This window comes from Solanum dulcamara, chromosome 12 (assembly GCF_947179165.1).
Source record: "Solanum dulcamara chromosome 12, daSolDulc1.2, whole genome shotgun sequence".
Taxonomy (NCBI): domain Eukaryota; kingdom Viridiplantae; phylum Streptophyta; class Magnoliopsida; order Solanales; family Solanaceae; genus Solanum; species Solanum dulcamara.
The window spans coordinates 3,187,388-3,205,278 of record NC_077248.1 but is presented as its reverse complement, the minus strand read 5'-3'; the positions used below and the strand labels follow the sequence as shown (position 1 = coordinate 3,205,278).

The 17,891-nt window shown below is 31.1% G+C and overlaps 2 protein-coding genes across 2 annotated transcripts; both read right to left on the bottom strand.

The window, feature by feature from the left end:
• Positions 1-1,913: 1,913 nt before the first annotated feature.
• Positions 1,914-4,137, bottom strand: LOC129877625 (uncharacterized). Its single transcript, XM_055953149.1, has 3 exons — positions 3,757-4,137; positions 2,645-2,874; positions 1,914-2,406 (listed from the first exon to the last, which is right to left on the bottom strand). The coding sequence occupies exons 1-3, from the start codon at positions 4,109-4,111 to the stop codon at positions 2,128-2,130; spliced, it is 864 nt and encodes a 287-aa protein (XP_055809124.1). The 5' UTR covers positions 4,112-4,137; the 3' UTR covers positions 1,914-2,127.
• A 4,987-nt stretch (positions 4,138-9,124) lies between these two features.
• Positions 9,125-12,159, bottom strand: LOC129877486 (uncharacterized). The gene is made up of 3 exons (XM_055952996.1): positions 11,743-12,159; positions 10,369-10,598; positions 9,125-9,700 (listed from the first exon to the last, which is right to left on the bottom strand). The coding sequence occupies exons 1-3, from the start codon at positions 12,104-12,106 to the stop codon at positions 9,422-9,424; spliced, it is 873 nt and encodes a 290-aa protein (XP_055808971.1). The 5' UTR covers positions 12,107-12,159; the 3' UTR covers positions 9,125-9,421.
• Between the last annotated feature and the right edge of the window lie 5,732 nt (positions 12,160-17,891).

Below are 17,891 nucleotides of genomic sequence, written 5' to 3'. Positions count from 1 at the left end.
TCTAAGTTACTCGGACTCTTCAAAATTATTGTTGCACCAGTATTGGATGCTCCAAATGTACTTAATTTTAGTGGATTCGACATGCACCCTTCAACCTTTTTGAAGCATAGGTAACAATTAAGCATATAAACGAACCATGTTTAATTAAAACAACACTAGGACCTTCATTGAATTCCTTTTTTTTTCGATTTTTGCCATAGTAAGGTTCCTCCTTCAACACTAGTTTCTTCAATGCAGAGAAAAAAAAATCACAATGGAAAGAACTTCAGAAACCGAGGGTCTTTCGAAAACGGTCTCTCTTCCTCCACAAGACATGAGTAAGGTTTACAGCCAATTTGTGGGAGAAACGTAAAACCAGAAGATATATTCCAATAAAATATATTTTGATCCCTAAAGTTTAAAAACTGAACATTTCTTCCTATTCTAAGAACGTTTATTTCGAATTCAACCCCTTATGTCTTCGTTCATAACTTCATATGGTAAAGTTCCCTCCGCACTTTTGAATGTATCAAAAAAATCTTGTATTAGTATTTGTTAACCCATAAAAGTTTTAAGTTTTACAAGAAGTGTTTAATAATTTTTGAGGTTCAAATCCCTTTTCATCCGTGAGGTCATAAGTTCTCTCTAGCTTTATCTATAGATAAGAATGAATAGGATCGATTCGACTATTATATAAATAAAATGGTAGTTTGTGTTATATTTTATTAGGACAATATTTTCCTTTCGTTACATTCCGCCCTCCTTGTATAGGTTGGGAAAGGACCAGATGAATTACCTTTGGAGCTAAGTCGAAAATTTTGATAGCCTTGTGAGTAGTTGATAAATTGCTATTGCAGTTTTATTGAAGAAAGTCTCAAAAGCAGTGAGACTTAACATATAAATAAAAGAACGGATATATTGTTCGTGTCAAAGGTGGCTTTGGTACTCGCATTTTTTTTGATATCTGTGATTTCTCATCCATTGTTCGACACATGTATTGAAATCCGATTAAATTGAAATCATGTATTGCGGGGCTATTTTTTTATTTTTTAGAGACTCAAATTTAAAATTTCTAATTAAGGATGAATGAATTCAAACTATCCTATCACAATTCAGGTTGGTAGAAATGTTGTCTACTATTTGATATGAATAGTTGCTTGAATTTAAAAGTTCTGTGAAAATTTTAAATATAAGTATCAGCAGCAAGACAACTGACTATTTTTTTTGTCATAATATAACACTTGCAATCAAATATAAAGGCACTAGAGAGATTAATTATATTTTATATGTACCTACTTCAATGAAAATACAGAACTTATGAATTTTAAGAAGAATTTTCGAGCAAAATCAACTAGAATATTTATGAGTTACCGTCACCACTAACACAAAATCTGAAATTTCAGTTAAATTTTTTGGATTCGATTGAAATTTTCTCCATATTTCCTTTTAAATACATTTTTCATGTCAATCGTTAAATAACATAAGCTAGTTATATCCAAGTAAATCTCTCAATAGACCTCCGATCCTTTTGAGCCAAGATCTAGTAATACACGTGTTTTCACTCTATACGACACGGATAGTTTATCACTTACTTCATAATCTACTGTTATTATTAGTGCGATTGTTTAGTGAGCAAAGATCATAAGAATAGATTCCAAGTCGAGTACATAAGTTAACTATTCGTTTAGACCTTGTTACAATTCTTTTACCATAATAAAAATAAATAAAAATGTTACATAGAAAAGAAAATTGTTCATACCGATGTTTACATCAAGCTGCAATTGTTTATCCAGATTAAATGATAAAATTGAAGTAAGAACACGTATTAAACATAATTAAATAAATAAAAGTACGACATCTTCTCTAACACTGCCATCCACTATTAAAACCGTTAAGCAGAAAAAAGAAAAAAGAAGCCTTAGAAACATTGTTACTTCAACCTTATAAAAACAATAAACTTTACTTCATGGGAGTTTAATCAATTCAATCAATGGTGGAGCTTTACAAAGGAAAAACAATTCCATGAAATAAAAGACATTCTTTACCTTAAACATTTCAAAATTCAAACCAAAACATAAAATTTACTTTAGGCAAGAACTTGTTCAAACTCAAGCCTCTCTTCTTTTCCTAATTTGATTTCCTCTATGACTAGAGGGATGAGAAAATTGGGACCCCTGGTAAAGTAGCTCCAGCATCTACTATGAAAATGTTACCTGAAACATATTCTGAGGAATCGTCGATTAAATAACGCACTACTGAAGTCAAAGCAGGATTTGATGTTCCATGTGTTCTCAAAGGAATGGTTCTCAATTCAATATTTTGAAGCCAGTTTTTTTGTATAAGACCCTCTGTTATCTCAGATTTGAATAGTCCTGGTGATATTGAGTTCACTCTGATCTTGTATGCTCCCAATTCGAGGGCCATCACCTGTTAGTTACATTTAAAGAATACAATGATAAATGAGATTGTAAATCAGAAATTGAACAAAACAATGCCTCTTATTAGTTTCCTATGTCCACATTTACCATGATTAGATCCACATTTCTGCCTCTATCATACAAGTTTGTGTGGCAACCACTCTCCGTTACTGCTGCACTAACGAAGACACTACCTTGTCTTCATATATTTTCAATCCTAAGAGTATTGGAAACACAAGACACTATACCTTTGTAATGCTGTTGAGAGCTTCCTTTGAAGAGGCATAAGCAAGACCGCCTGGTAATTGGCCACGATTAAGACCAGCGATAGAAGAGATATTAATAACAGATCCTCCTTGATTGGCAGCGCGCATATTTATACAAACGTATTTGGTCACCAGCCATGCCCCTCTTAGGTTCGTTTTGAAGGTATTTTCCCATTCCTCCTCTGATAAATCCAGTGGAGAATGCACACTGCCTATAGCATACAACTCACAAATTAGATGTCACACAAAGCCAATTACTATAAGGTAAGAAAGCTCTTTCACATATTCTGAAACAGTAACACCTTCAATTGACAAGCTTGCACGGAGAATTTAAAAACTCGCACAACTAAAACATGTATAAGTTATGACGGAACCTATGTGTTATTTTATACAGAATAAAAAGTGAAATAACTAATACATGTATGACTAATACATGAATAATCAATCCCTCCATAACTAATATATGCATAAAATAATACATAAATTCATTCATAACTAATTTCTACATTACAAATACATGCACAACTCAAACCAGCTACTAAATATTAATCGTGGAGAATGTTCACATACACATTGGAATGTTAGGTACATCACCTTTTCATTTCCATTTTTCTAAGTAGCTTTCACCTAAGCAATAATAGTAATGTCCACCAAAAGATACAAATTGGCTTATTTTTTATGTTATCTTTTGCTCGATTATGTCTCATTTATGACCCATTTACATAATTTGTGGAAATATTTTAAACTCTTGCGATTCTTTTTTTTAAAAGTTTTTTTCTTTTTCCAAGAAGTTTATGTATCCGAATGGACTTTTACGCTAATCCAAAATAGTCGAACTCTCAATACGGTACCTGACCCCGTTAGAACCCGGAAAAAAACAAGGAAATTATACTTCCACGAACTATTCCTTCAGAAAAAATAAATCCTAAATTTGTCCATATGATTCCTTGAGAATGACCTTAGAAGAATAATCTTTTCACGAGTTTCATACTCAATAATCAGATATTTCATATTCATTTTTCCTAAACTATCACTAATACTTTGTATACGATAAAATACTGAATTCAATTCGAAAAATAATCAACCAATCTCACCTCGAATACCGGCGTTATTAACCAAAGCGTCGATACAACCAAAGGCGTCCCAAGCTTTCTGTACGGCGGCTTCAATGGCGGAACCATTCGCGCTAACGTCAAGCTCAATCGCTACGGCTCGCAGTTCCTGACTCGACTTCGTCGATCCATTCGAGCTGATTCCGTTGATATCATCACATAGAGATTTCAATCGTTCGATTCGACGAGCGGCGGCGATGATTCTACAACCAGCTTTTGATAAATCCAAGCAGAAATCTCGGCCGATTCCCGATGAAGCTCCGGTGACCATCACAACTTTTCCGGCGAGTTTCCGCCATGGCTCCAGCTGGCGCACGGATTTAGCAGGATTCTCCATTTTCCTTTTTTTGGTTTGTTGTATGGAAGTGAGATCTGTTATAAGTAAAGAGTAATGAGCGTTACAAAAATTAAATGACAATATTACCCCTTCACGTCGTTTAGTTGACCCGACAAGGATAACAATTCGGGATAAGACGGAGAATTATTTTATTTTCTATTCAATTAGGAAATATAATTAATTCCAAAATATATTTATGTATTCAATTATGTAAATTAATTAATTACAAAATATATTTTTGTATTCAATTATGAAAACTAATTAACTCCAAAATATATTTTGTACGTGAAATATTCCTGTCTATCCATCCCATTGGGACTATTCAAAAGTGAATCGCAATCCATAATTTGAATCGATTTTTTTTATTGATTTATTTGTAATGGATTATTGATTTAGTGATTTTGGTAACGATTTCGATTTATTTATTATCGAGTTATCGATTCTTAACGGTTTGAGATTTTTTCTTAACGGGTAACCGATAACCCGATAGTAAATTAAATCATTATATTTATACCATCTGGTATACAAAGTCATCGACTTAGAATTTAGTTTCATATTTTCATTTCTAGCTATTTCAAACTCTCGATTATTTTGCTTTTAAACAAGATGCAATATGTCAACTCATGCACATCGTTCATTTGGTTTGTCACCTTATTTCTAAGTGACAATGATCAATAATCGATAAACTAATTAACAACTTAATGATTCTATATCGATTTAGCATGTCTACAAACCAATAATTATAAATTGAATCGATAAACTTTAAAATTGAACCAAGCCAATCGATACACAACCTTACCAATAAGGATATAAACCACCAAGGTTTATACTTCCTTCGTTCACTTTACTTGTCATTTTTAACAATTCAGATAAATAAATGTGAATGGAGAGAGTACCTTACCTAACTAGACAAGTAGTTAATATTAAGAATTAATAAATTAATTTTAAAAAATATAATATTACTTATCATAATTAAATATTAAAATTATATTATAAAATATCTGCATTTTATATTTATTGATTTTATCAATCGACATATATACTGGTCGGACGTATGAAGTTACTCCTCGATTTCCGATTTTCTCATTTAACGACCATACTTGACTAAATAATTATTCATGTTGACCATACTTTGACAATATGGAGTAATAACATAACTAATATGGTCAACCGTCAAAGTACGTGTTAAATATAATTATTTAATAAGAAATACTTTGGTCGAAATCAATTTATTTATTTGATTTTGGCCATCAACGAAATTTTAAAAGTATTAATGATTTATGAATATTGTAATTTAAAATTTAAAAACTATATAGATGTATTAAAATATCTTTTTAAAATTTATAATATTAAATATATCAGGTAAAAATACACTTAAACTATCCCTTTTTTTTGGATGTCATATTTAAACTATCATTGTTTGAGAAACACACTTCTTTCTTTTATTCCACACTCACCATGGTATGTATACTACACTCTTTCTTTCATTTTAAAAAATTTGTTACATCACACTCTACATAGACAAAATATTTCACTTAAACAAAAATTAATTAATTCTTAGAATTAGTTAAAATTAAATATTAAAGTATTACTATCCCACCCTAAAAAAAAATTAAAATAAAATATAAAATATTTTATTACTCTACCCCACCACTTTTTCTCACTATAATTTAGATATTATTTTTGTATATATTTTTTAAAAAAAATTCTATCCCGCCACACCTAACCCTCCACTTCCAAATTTTTTTCTCGTTTTGTGTTAGATACATACACATGAGTGAGAAAAATATTTTAAACTTTTTTTTAAAAAGTAACTTTTTTAAAAAAAAAATAATTTCATTTTTTAAAAAAATAATTTCTTTTTGGGGGGATAGAAATACTTTAGTTTTAACTTTTAACTAATATTAATAGTTTATTTAATTTTTATCAATATAGAATATTTTGGTCATGTGGCAAAAAAAAATAAAAAAATAGAGAGAATAGAGAGGATGTATTACACACACTATGTTTTTTAAATAAAACTCACGCTCTCAATAGTTAAGGCATGAAACTCAAAAAAAAAGAATAGTTTATATGTGTTTTTATACTCATCTCAAATTAAAAATAATATAAATGATACGGTAATGATTAAAAATAAATAAATAAATTTCCTTCTAACTACTTCCTTCTTTCTCAGTTGTTACATTTGCCTTTTTTCTCTTCCTCCCCAATTTCCCCGACTTTTCCGTTTCTTTTCCCTTCAAGTTTCTTTTCTGTCACGCGCACACACCAAACTTTGATATAAAATTATAAATAGTCAGTTACTATTATATTATATATAGGTAAAATTTAATTAAATAAATTTGTGAACAACAACAAGAAATATAATAAAGCATACATAAAAAATTGACTTTACCTTATTTATGGATGAATGTAATTAGAAGCGGATCTAGAATTTTGAATCTTTGAATGCCACGCTATTTTGAATAGTAATCAATGAAAAAAACTCCAGCGTAGAGCAAGATAATACTTAATATTAATTAGCAAATATGCATATAAAATTTAGACTTGTTTTATTTGTTTAGTTAAGATTTTACTTACAAGACGTCTAGGGTTCCAATCTACTTATTCACAATTCTTTTTACAATAAATTTGCTACTGATATCTTGCATGATAAAAAAAAGTTTTACCCCACGGCAGAACTTGAATTTGCATCCCCACGATGGTAAACTTGATTTTTAACCACCAGCACCACAAGGCTCGTTATTTCTAAGGGTGTCATGTTTAATATTTATACTTTCATTATAAATATATATATACAAATATACATGTGTATACAAATTTTCAACCTAGACGAGGGGTAACATGACACCCCCTCCTATACACTTAATCCGCACGATGATAAACTTGAGTTTTAACCACTAGCACCACAAGGTTGGTTATTTCTAAGGGTACCATGTTTAATATTTATACTTTCCTTATAAATATATATACAAATATATATGTTTATACAAATTTTCAACCGAGACCAGGAGGTGGCATGACACCCCCCTCCGATACACTTAAATCGACCCCTAAATGTAACTTAAGAATCTTAGTAGTTTAATTGATTGGCTAAATTTTTATCTTGTTGGTGAGAGTTTGATTCTCTATTTATTTATGTTTTTAAAAAGGGATGAATGCGACTATATGATCCCTTTATTTGATATAATATAGTACTCCATCTGTCCCATTTTAGTTGTCATGATAAGATTTTGCACAACTCTTAAGAAACATTAATTAGGAACGTTATTTGACTAATATACCTCTTATTAATTTTTTTTTATCTTTATCTATTTATGTGTCTTTTAATACTAGAATGATTAATGCTAAGGGTAAAGTTGAAAAATATAATTAATTTTCTCTTGATTGTTTAAATTGACAACTATTTTGGAACAACTATTTTTAATATACATGATAACTAACATGAAACGGAGCAAAGATAATATATGAAAAGAATAATCTCATGAAATTTACACAAAATTAATCCATGTTTATAATATAAATTTTGATTTGGTATGATTAGCACATCTAAGATTTTTTGTTGATATGGATCGTTTTTGGGCAACTTAAAATTTGGAAAGATATAAACATTTTAATCACATTATTAATTTATTTTATTTTTGCGTATTTGATTTTTTTAGGAAACAATCTCTCTATCTTCACAGGATAATAATAAAAATGGGTATACAATATCTTTTTCCGACTTTATTTATAAAATTACACTGAATATTTTATTGTTGTATCTGAATTCCCAACAAGCACTCTTAAACCATAAACAAAACATTAAAGTAGAAGAAAAAAAAACTTAGGTCTTATCTGTTTGCCCTTAATGAATGTCTTAATCTTGATCATTCAGATCTTAGTCATTAAATTTGTTTGTTTTCAAGGTTTAAATCTTAATTATTCATATGTCAGTCATTAAGTCTGTTTGTTTTCAAGATTTGAATCTTAATCATTAAGTGCGTTTGTTTTTCTTAGTTTTCAACCTCTTAATGAGTTTGAATAGATCTGAATTAATAAGATCTATAACAAAGTCTTAATATCATTAAGATGTCTATTTTAAACTTTCTACAAATATGACAGTTTACTGTTACTCCATCTACTTTCAACCACTACAGACAACTATTATCAATCACCACCACCTACTATCCATAACCACTATCCTAAACTCAACCACAACTATCGCCTATCGCCAATCACCACCACCAATCATCCACAACTACCAATCTCAACCCAACCATAACTATCGTCAATCACAAAAATCAGCCAACATCACCATTAGCCACTGATAACAATCATCACCACTAACCATTTATATTCACTAATCACTATCGATAATTACCTCCATTAGTCATTATTATATATCGCTAACCCCATCATCATTCACCACTATCATTAGTTATCAGTATTATTCCACTATTAATTAGCAATTGCTACCAACAATAACTGCGTTAATCACTAGTACCAATCACTATACCATAATACTATCCATAACCATCATCATCAGTGAACACCATCCCAAATTAGCACATAGAATCACCATTATTATTCATTACCATCACTAATTGCCATATAGAAATTTCAAAATATTTTATTTATATAATATAGATCAATCCAGTATTTTATTTAAATTTTATATTTATTATTTTTTAAATAAAGACAATTTTTATACATTCAGACATTTAGAAAAAAAAAACAGTCTTAACTATTTAATATTCAGATCTTAACGTAACATAATATTCAGATGTGTATTAGATTCACACCTCTAAATCTTAATACACATCTTATTATTTAGATATGTATTCAAATTCAAACTTCTTAATTTTAATGCACATCTTAATATTCAAATTCAGACGTTTTAATCTTAATAAAAACAAATGAGACCTTAGTCAGACCCATGTTTACATCAAATTAAAAAAAGTTTATCAAGATGATAAAATTAAAGTAAAAGTACGCATTCATTAAGCACAAATAGGGTTACAACAATGCATATAAAGAAACATAGTATATATTCATTGGGATGGCATAAACACTTATATAATTAAGTTTATTCCGCACAAGTTTGAATTATAAGGAATGAATTGAAAAAATCTGAACTCAATTTGCATCGATCAACAAGAACATGTCTCTTGCTCTGGATCATGTCTATAAATTATGATCAATCTATGAAGCCTCTGACATGACTGAGTAATGTCTACTGGGACAAGACCCCCCAGTATACCTTAAGCAAACTAATATGAAATACTAAAACCCTATACACAAACTGAACAAATTTAATTTCCTCTATGACTAGAGGGATGAGAAAATTGGGACCCCTGGTAAAGTAGCTCCAGCATCTACTATGAAAATGTTGCCTGAAACATATTCTGAGGAATCGTCGATTAAATAACGTACTACTGAAGTCAAAGCGGGATTTGATGTTCCGTGTGTTCTCAAGGGAATGGTTTTCAGTGCAACATTTTTAAACCAGTCCTTTTGTATGAGGCGCTCTGTTATCTCAGATTTGAAAACTCCCGGTGATATTGAGTTCACTCTGATCTTGTATGGTCCTAATTCGATGGCCATCACCTGTTACATTTGAAGAATACAATGGTTTATGAGGTAGTAAATCAGAACGAGAAGAAAAACTCACAAAAGCATTATTAGCGTGCATTACTATACACTTGACCCTGCAACAGACTGCAGGCACGGAATTTTCAGAAAGAAAAATTGAAGGGGATGAGTACATTTCGGAAATGTAGACCATCTTGCTTATATTGTCTACCACTAACAACCATTAAGTATTACGACAACACCATGAGTAATATCTATGAAGCATAAGCTACAAAGCCTCCTATAAAAGAATCACAGCCAAAAGACTTTAGTGCGTGAGGTATCACATCACATGTATAAAGATTAAAACGGCACTGAAAACTTTCATGTGAGAGAATTAGAATGTTATCTGCTTAGATTTCTCACTGATGAGCTTAATAGCTCCACACTAAGAGAGTTGTGTGGCAACTATCCTAGAGCACTCTACCTTAGAACTACTGCACTATATATATTCTCAATATGTCGGACCATTTTGTAAATCAAATATGTGAATGTATATTCATATGTTTCCAGCGCATTTAAATGCTTTCTGTAAGGTTGTATATGAATTTATCTTCCTTCTTTCCCATCTTTGTTAAGTTGCCACCGAAGTCAGAAACATCCTTTGAAGAGGATCAAATAGTATAGAAAAATTAAGACACTACCTTTGTTATGCTGTTAAGAGCATCCTTTGAAGACGCATAAGCAAGACTGCCTGGTAATTTCCCACGGTTAAGACCAGCGGTAGAAGAGATATTAATAACAGAGCCTCCTTGATTGGACGCGCGCATATGTGTACAAACATATTTGGTCACCAACCATGCCCCTCTTAGATTCGTTTTGTAGATCTTATCCCATTCCTCCTCTGACAAATTCAGTGGAGAGTGCACACTGCCTATAAGAAACAACTGACAGATTAGTCATCACACAAAGCCAATTACTAAAAGGTAAGAAAGGTGATAGCTCCATGTGCAAGGATGATGTTATAGAAGTCCTAAACAGTGTAATTTTACGCTGAAGGGAGTTCGGATGCACCCTATTGGCTCTACATGGCTCCACCCCTGCTATGAGCCATCACAATCCCCCACCCCACCCAAAAAAAAACCTCTCTTCTGGAAGTCAGCTGGACATTATTATAACTTCAAACGTGCACCAGAAGCAGCATTCGAAAGTCATCAAAAACAGTAACAACTTCCATTAACAAGCTTGCAGAATTTCTTACCGCGGGATTAATTATCCCGGGATAAGTTATTCCACCATGTATATGGGATAAATGGTGGGATAAATAATCCAAGGATTATCTAATACCTCCAACCAAACGCCTGATAAAATAATCATGCCTTTTATCTCAGAATTATTATACCTTTATACTTCATACCAAATGAGTATTCAATTGGATTTCTGATATCTGCCCAAATTAGTAATTCATTAACTCATTAATTAAGGTTGCTGCCATGTGACCAAGAGCTCACAGGTTCAAGCCTTGGAAACAACCTCTGGCAGAATGTAAAATAAGGCTGCGTACAATACACCCTTGTGGTCGGGCCCTTCCCCGAACCTTGCGCATAGCGAGAGCTTTAGTGGCTGTCTTTTATTCAACTACCTAAATTTTTACCACGATTTGCGACCTCCATGTCCTCTGTAAAGCTAAAACGCACACTCTCTTTAATCCCACCATCGCCAACCTATCCCATCTACTTACTAAGGCATCTGCACATCTCCTCTTCTTCCACAAACTATTCCCTTATATCAAAACTTTTTGTCCATATGACTCCTAGTTTAGCTTAAATTTGTGCAAAGAATTGAACTTTTATGGTATAAATAATCTTTCTAATGTTAATCAACAGTTCAACATAACACTTTTGACGATTAACTACTCAATTGCAATTTTCACTGTTTAACATTTATGCATCAAAGATTCAAAACTACACTGAAACAAATTCGAGAATTATCAAAATCACCTCAAATATCATGCAATCAAATATTCTAAACGGCATCGAAAAATACAGAAGAAAAATTCAACAATTTATCAATCTAACCTCGAATACCAGCGTTATTGACCAAAACATCGATACGTCCAAAGGCGTTCCAAGCTTTATGTACGGCGGCTTCAATGGCAGAACCATTCGCACTAACGTCGAGCTCAATCGCTACGGCTCGAAGGTTCTGACTTGAATTTGTGGATCCGTTCGAGGAATTCGAGCTGATTCTGTTGATCTCATCGCATAGAGATTTCAATCGATCGACACGGCGAGCAGCGGCGATGATTCTACAACCAGCTTTTGATAAATCGAGGCAGAATTCTCGGCCGATTCCCGACGAAGCTCCGGTGACCATCACCACTTTTCCGGCGAATTCTCGCCATGGCTCCAGCTGCCCCCCTACTTCAGCATGATTCTCCATTATTTTATCTTATTTTCGGTTTGTCGCTATGGAAATAGTGAGTACTGAATTAGTAATTAGTTGTATAAGTTAACTACGATATATTATAAAAACGGACACTAAATACCGTCACTTTTGAAATTTTCTCATACAATAAAACATATGTAAAAGTTTAACGTTATTCAATTAATTGACTTATATTTAAAGATGAATATGATTATATGAGGGATTCATCATATAAAAAAAAAGTATAAAATATGTAAAATGAATAATCTCACAAAATTTATTCTTAAAGAGGTATATACAAAGTTAATTCATATTTACAGAAAACTTTCTACTTGGTATGATTAGCACATCACGAATTTTTGTTGATATGGACCCTCTTTAGGCAACTTAGTATCGAGAAAATATATAAAGTCATTCCTAAATTTAAATTCTTTTCTGAAATAAATATTTAAAATTTGTGGGGATCCTGTTGCTCCACAAAATCATTTAAATCTAATTTTCTTATTTATATTATTTGATGATTGAGCGGTAATGAAGTAGTGTATGATGGAGTGTTGTTGCAGTGGTTTGTGATTGTGGGATTCAAAGAAATCTTTGCATAAGTTAAAAGGCAAAGTAGAAAGGGAAAAGAGAAAAAAGTAAAAGAAAAATAATTAAAATAGATAATAAAAGGCTAAAATGAAAAAAAAAAGTTAATTAATGAACATATGGTAAGCTAGGGTTGGTGCGTGCTTGCACTTATCATAACGGAGGGCTTATGAGTCACGGAAATGGAAGCCCCAAAAACAAAGTAAGAAAGGTGAGGATAGCGGCCTCACACAAAAAGATTTGTCTAAGCAATCTCTTGTAACTAAGTTAAATCCAATTATTCCTCTAAGTTTACTCACAGTAATCGTTTAAGCAGATGAAAGAAAAAACGCATATCAATGAATCCAATGGATATTGATTTTTGCAATTGCAGACCAATTCACTCGTGTTAAGGATAGTGCACTAGCTAGAATCAATAGACTCTTATCGAATCGTCTATGAGTGAGGATACTTCTTATTTTCCTTATTATAGAGATCATTCTTAGGATAACCTATGACTAGTTAATATGCTCACGCAGCGGATCACTCTCAGAAAGAGAGAGGTATGAACGTAATAGCCTTATGATCGCCCCCGACTTACGGCCTCAATGCTACTACTATTGTGATGTGAGCGGTTCAAATTGGTTGAATCTTTCTCAGGTTTCGAGGTAACCACTGCAACCACTACTTTGACTCTTTTTTTGCAATTATGAACTCCAAGAAACTTTATCAATGTGTCTAGTCCAGTGGGAATGTGCAGTGCAAATGAACCTGAGCTCCTATACTGAATCCCCCGCGGCGGTACGCGGATTCTCGAGGGCCCAAGCTCCCCGTCCCATCCAATCTCGCATTGGATCAAGGACTGCCATGATCCTTAGAATCTCGACCTTGACCTCGAATAGGTCTTTTGCCCTTTTTTCTAAAGAGTGGAGTTTTGACTGACTCTCTGTGCCTATGTGGGGAAACAGTATGTGAACAAAACAACTTTCAAACATCGAGATGAAATAAGTCGTGGGGCTGGCAAACGAAAGTAAGAGCTGCTTAAGGCACTAGAAATAGAGGCTATTAATTCTTTTTTCAAATTGGAATCCTTAAAAGAAGTCTATGGGATCATATGGATGCTTGTCCCAAACCTTTGACTTTGACTATGAAAAGCTCCAAATAGGCACACAGTAGTTTAGAGTAGAAGGAGCGAAAGTCACTTGATTGTAAGGAAAGGAGCTCCGATTGGATCTAGTCCTATCCGATCCAACCTCGAAACTTAGAACAGCCGGCCTATTTGGATGGTAGAACGGGAAAAGGGGGAATCGTGCCCATTCTCTATCCGGGCACGAGTAGGAACATCCAAAATAATGAAAAAGTAAATTCGTCTCTTACTTTTTCAGCGAAAAGCCAGATAGAACTTTGAATAGAGCAAAAATCCGGAGCTTGTCTTTACGTGAAAGAGCAGAGCATAAAGCAAAAATGATCAAAAAATGAGGTATATAGAGTACTTTAAAATCATTCTGTGGAATAATAGAATTTCAGCAAACTTTAAGTATATAGATAAAAAAGAGAAAAACAGAAAACATGTATAAGTATAGGGAGAATTTTATGTATTTTCTTTTCTCCTTAATATTTGAAAAGATGTAAACATTATCAACATTCATTTTTAGAAATCGTTTGATAGAATATATAAAAATAATACTTGAATATAATTTATTAGATTTAAGAATAGGTTTAATTTATTAACAAAAAGAAGCTTTCTAAAAGAGAAAAAATCATAATGAAATTATTTCTTGACAACTCCTTCAACCAATAATAACGTTATGATTGTTAGGTAATTTTGTGTGTGAATGGGGGAAATGACGATTTTTTCCTCTCTTCTTTAATTTCTTGTAACGATAATTATTTTTGTAAAGGAACATGCCTTTTTATAAATACATCTAATTCTTCGAATAGATAGTTATATCGTTGATTATAAATTCAGAAGTTATATCTTAAATTTTATACGCTGAAAATATCTTCTCTAACTATATTAGATTTAGGTTTAATATTTGCTTATATATGAAGGATAGAACTTTTGATTTTTTCATATTATCAAAGACTTGAAAAATAACTTTTCCCTCAAATTTATGGACAAAACCTTAAAACTTGAAACTGTCATCTAATGTTTAAAACTATGAACTATCGAATTCTCATGAATTTTCAATTTGCTTAAAAATAATCTTTTTACTAAACAATTAAAGGACATATCAATGCACTAAAATTTTTGCTATCTGTGTGGTTCGAAAAAATATCGAATAAAAAAAGTTTATTATAAACCACATTATTACGCTACATTTCTGGTTAAAAGTGAAAAGCCAATTTCTTTTTTGGGACTTAAATAGTCTAAACCAAACAACACAAACTCACCAACACACTAACCTAATTCCATCCATTTCCAGCACCCTTTAAGCAGTAGCCTGACAAAAGCAACTTTGTGGAAAACAGACATTTTGCTACCTTTAAAGTATATTTTTTAGTTATAAATATTTACATCTGACTAAAAAGTAAGTATATTTTAAGTTAATTATTGCACTTACAATTTTTACATAAATCAATTAGTATAAAGTAATTATAAGTATATTTTCATGATCATCAATAATAAATACCCCCATAAAAATAGTGTCATACTTGTTTACAAAAATTTTAAAGTGATAGAAAATAAATTATAATATGAAGAAACAAGAATATTTTATTGATGAATAGTGCGGGTACAAATCTGTTTTTCCCCTTTCTTCTCTCTGGATTTTCTCCTTGATTCAAGAGCCGTTAGTGGCATGTTTCTCGAACTAGGATGATTTGAATTTGATCTCCATCGTGATCAAGGGTCGTTAGTGGCTTATTTCTCGAACTAGCTAGGATGATTTGAACTTGATTTTTATGAAAAAATTTGTGGATCGTCTTGAAGTATTTGATTATCAAGAAGAGTTTGACATATTTTGATCTTTTTATGAATATTTCATGAATTTGCGGAATTTTCGAGATGCCATTTCAAGTGAATATAATACTCTTTATATATGCATGAATTAGAATTTAGGATAGAATAACGTTCAATAAACCCTAATTGAAATATGACTCATCTTGTAGAGTCCTACAAAATTTCAATATCTACCATACTTAACATATTACAATGACATATTAAAATTTACGGAGTGTATCAAAGGTAAACACTTATTCATATTCAATGTTTAAATTAAATTAATAAATAAATGGCATGCATTTGTGTATAAAAGTCTAGCATTTAGCCATGATTCAATAACATGCATGCATTCCCACTTCAATGAACCACTTAATTATGATAAATTTATATAATTTAGTATAAATATTAAATATAAAAAATTTCTTAATATGTATTTTGCATCAATATGATTTGATGTAAATATCGAATACGCGTGGAAAAATGAGTATTACTTTAGTAAGAAAGGTAGTAGACACTGGCCATGTTTGTTGTAATGATCACTGAGTCATAAAGGCTGTGTAGAATATTTTTATTTTAAAATAATTTATCAGAAAAGTAGTTTATTCGTATCTTTAAAAAGGGTAATATTTTCTCACAAAGTTCTCTGATTTGCAGTTTCTCTTCTTTCCCTTTCTCTGAGATGCTGTTTGGTCTTTTTCCTCTCATGGAGAATCAAAATTGATGCTGCTTTGATATTTTTGCTTACCTTTATAAGTACTATTATTCCATTTTCTATTCATGTTTTCAATATATTTAATGTAGTTTCATAAGTGAAGTTTGAGAAAAATATAATATATGCAAAGCTTGTCCCTCTTCGAGATAGTCGTAATGTCCGCGTATATTCTATTCTTTCCAAATCCTACTTAGTGAGATTTTATTGGGTATGTTGTTGAGCTCGCCTTTTTTTTTTTTATGAATTAGAGATTACTTTCAATAAAACATTGACTAAATTTCTTTATATATATAATTAAATATATATATATATGCTTTATTTGTAGCGGGAATGTTTAGAATAGGTTGTGCGCTTTTTCACTAATTCAATGCAGAAGAGATATATTTAAAATTTGAAGTTTATGGATTTATATAAAAAATTTATCACACAGAGCAAAAATTACGAAATTCTCGTAAATTCATAGGCTATAATCAATGGAGAAATCACAAATTTTATTAAAAATATTTAACCTTTAAAGAAGGAAATAATTTTGTAATAAAAAATAAGATAATATTGGATGCAAGGATTAAACTTGAAACTTATATTAGGATATTCAAGATTTGATATATTATTATAAGAATTAATGTGTAAGCTATGTATATAATTATAATTTTAAAAAATGGATGTTTAACTAATCATTCCTACGGATAGTAGTTACACTATTGATCTTATTGTAGACATGCCCCAATTTGAATGAATACAGGATAGAATCTTCCATCAACACTAGATTATAAAGAATTATTTATGTCTACTAAATCTTGGCTTGACAAGAAAAATACTTTTTTTTTTTTTTTTAGATTTGGATCCTAATATGTCATTGTCAATTTTTATTTCATTGACTATTGTGCCAAATTCTTGCAAGCTTTAAAAAGTTATATATTACTACTGCTATTACCAGTGGCGGAATCAGGATTTTCATCGAGAGGGTTCAAAAAAATAAGTAAACACGCTAATAGTATCCACAAATAAGCAGATCGGATCGGGTCATATATGAACGGGTCGGATCAAATATAAGCAACTAGATAAAATTCAACTTTAGCTCAACACTAACAATAAAATAGAGAAAGTACGCGTTTGACATAATATTAAAATCAATATGAGAAAATGTATTTTTAAAATTTTAATTATGGGTTCTGTCGCCGTCAGTGTTGTATAAATACATTATTCAATTTTTGAAACTAAATAAGGAACACAAAAGATTATACTATCCAAAAAAATATATTAAAATAAGAGAAATAATTAAATAAAAGTTTAATAATGAGGATTTTCTTAATTCTTGATTTGTACGTTAAAGGCATATTTTTTCTTAAGTTGTGGTCACTAATCTGTAGTAGAAGGATAAGAGAATACTTCCAAAATCAAATCCTATTTATTTAATCTTACTTATAATCATATTATTCCTTAATCAAATAAAAATTAAATGTTTGACTTAAAATGAGTATGAGAGAATTTTTTTAAAAATTTTAAATATGAAAACTCAAAAAAAGTTATAACTTTTACTTAATTTTATAAAAATAGAAATTTTTTTATTGTAAAGT